General features: G+C 36.4%; 1 protein-coding gene across 2 annotated transcripts; it reads left to right on the top strand.

Annotated features, from left to right (window-relative positions):
• Positions 1–576: 576 nt before the first annotated feature.
• Positions 577–2,088, top strand: LOC110019243. Of its 2 annotated transcripts, XM_020716836.1 has the most exons (4): positions 577–1,346; positions 1,528–1,644; positions 1,720–1,799; positions 2,071–2,088. In XM_020716836.1, the coding sequence occupies exons 1-3, from the start codon at positions 972–974 to the stop codon at positions 1,795–1,797; spliced, it is 570 nt and encodes a 189-aa protein (XP_020572495.1). In that variant the 5' UTR covers positions 577–971; the 3' UTR covers positions 1,798–1,799; positions 2,071–2,088. The 2 variants fall into 2 exon arrangements, with proteins under 2 accessions (XP_020572495.1, XP_020572494.1); XM_020716835.1 differs by lacking the exon at positions 2,071–2,088 and having other exon boundaries at positions 1,720–1,972.
• The last annotated feature ends 346 nt before the right edge of the window (positions 2,089–2,434 follow it).

The following is a 2,434-nucleotide window of genomic DNA, read 5'->3' as shown; positions in this document are numbered from 1 at the left end:
CGAGTAAGGAATGTTTTTGTCGAGTTTAGGTTGGCCCACCAGCCCGAAATTAATCTAAACCTAAGCCGCTAACAATAAATTGACTCAAAATTGACCACCCAACCCGAAATTGATCCAAGATTGTCTCGAAATCAATTCAAATTTGTCCCAAATAGCTACTATGTCTTATATTAAACGGGTTAGACCGGTCGGGTTCGGGCTAACATGTTGAAGGTCGGTTAGGTTCAGGTTGTCCTTTTTGACATGTTTAATATTTAGGTTGGGTTAAGGTGAAACAGTTCGAATGAGATCAATTTCGGGCTAGACCTAAACTTGACCCGCAAACCCGATTTTACTCCCCTGCCAAACTATTTACATGGGATTTTTATGCTTACAGTCGATAAAAGAGCCAATTTAGTTCTAAAAGTTTTTAATATGAGTTGAAATAATCTAAACGACGAACGACGGACTTTCAACTCCAATTTATAGGGTCTGAGGACTGGTTTAGTATTTTTTTTATATTTTGATATTAAAATGACCCCATATAGATAGTCAAGGGAGTATTTTAGCACTTTACCCCCATCTTTAAATTGAAAAATCGAGTTCTCTGAAAACAATTATATTTAAAAAAACTGTATCATTGGGATCCATTTAACTCTGGTGAAGAACAATCATCTTGTGCTGCATTTCTTACGTGGTGTGATGGATGTTAATGCAGCAAATACCTTAGATCTAAAATCACATTGAATCACACTGCAAGCACTGATTGACAGGTTTTAAATTGCTTTGTTTTATTTATTGGGCAATGCAGGTCTTCTTAACAATTTTCTTAGTGATGGCACTCCTACAAAGGGGACTCAGTTATGACTGAAAGCAACTTCTCCTTTTGTCTATTTTCTGTCGCTATTGGAGTTAAATCTTTTTCTATTTTCTGTTAACTTGGATTATTTTGCTTCTTTTCCTAAGTACAAACTATAGAGAGGAAAGGAAAAATGGCTGCAGTAATATCACTTTGCGCTTCAAACATGCTTTCTGCTATAGTAATGCAGAGCCCTCTAAGACACACTGGGCTACATAAACTCATTCCCCTCAAATACATGGAACATTGCTGTAATATAAAGGGTGGAAGGAAGCATGCCTGTTTGAAAGCAGGTGCATCGCATCACAGGCTCGTTGTATTAGCTGTTACTGAAGGTTCTGCAAAGTCGAGGTCTGGGGACGACAAAGTTCCATCATGGGCAAAACCTGACTCGGATGAGCCGCCACCTTGGGCTCATGATGAAGGTGTTGGGAGCGCAGCTCGGCCGCCATTTGTGATCCCCTTCTATGCCTATCTATTGGCATCTGCTGTCACTGCTATTGCCGCGGTATTGCTTCTTCATGCTTGTTGCAGTCTAGACCACATGAGTTTTTTTATTTTACATGCATAGCACACAACTCTTATGTATTTATATATCTCAAACCTATACTAAATCTTTAATATCACATCAAAAATAATACTGCTATGAATGTAAATTTCACTTATCTTTTTGAGCCATGTTTGTGCAGATTGGTTCCATGTTTGAGTATGTAAATCAAAGGCCGGTTTTCGGCATCTTGAGCTCGGACAGTATATTTTACGCACCATTGCTTGGGTTCTTCGCATTCACGGGGATTCCGACATCTGTGAGTTTTCATTTCTGGAGAGTATGTTCTCTTGTTTCCATGGATTCTAATGTGCTTCTTTTTTGTTTGTTGCAGGCCTTTCTATGGTTCAAATCTGTTCAGGCTGCAAACAAGGAAGCTGAGGAACAGGATAGAAGAGATGGGTATTCGTAGAGGTGATTGTTAATTCTCCTGCTTTGTGCACTATGTTTTTTTCTTAAAAATCTATCAAAATTTGATGATGTAGATTTATGAAGCTACTTGATGTTGATTTCTTTGTATAATGAAAATAAATTGTGATCTTGCAAAAGAAAATTGATAGATGATTTTAGTTCAGATGTTCTATTTACCTATTTGTTTTTGTGGAACATTTTATTATAGATGAAGAAAAAGTTGCTGAAAATTATATGTTGGAACAAGTCCATATTGTGGAACATTTTATTATAGATGAAGAAAAAGTTGCCGAAAATTATATGTTGGAACGAGTCCATATTAGGCTCCGTTTGGGACAGTTTTATGCTTGTTTTGCATTTCAGGTTGTTATACTGTACAGTTCTATGCTTGTTTTGCATTTCAGGTTGTTATACTGTTCTGTTTGGGAAACTGTTTACTTGTTGCTTTCTAGAAATTGTTGTAGTGGGAAGCTGTTTTTTTCAACATAATTTGTTGAAGTGTAGCGGTTGTAAGACTGTAGCAGTTTGTTTTTTTTAATATATATATATTATAATTCACACCATGAATTTCTAAGTTTTTTTCTCCACAACAACTTTATAATCATATTTTTAAAAAACTTCAAACCCAAATATGCTCT

The sequence above is a fragment of the Phalaenopsis equestris genome, unplaced genomic scaffold (genome assembly GCF_001263595.1).
Source record: "Phalaenopsis equestris unplaced genomic scaffold, ASM126359v1 Scaffold000054, whole genome shotgun sequence".
Lineage (NCBI taxonomy): Eukaryota > Viridiplantae > Streptophyta > Magnoliopsida > Asparagales > Orchidaceae > Phalaenopsis > Phalaenopsis equestris.
The sequence above is the reverse complement of the archived record's forward strand: the minus strand, read 5'-3'. Positions and strand labels throughout refer to the sequence as shown.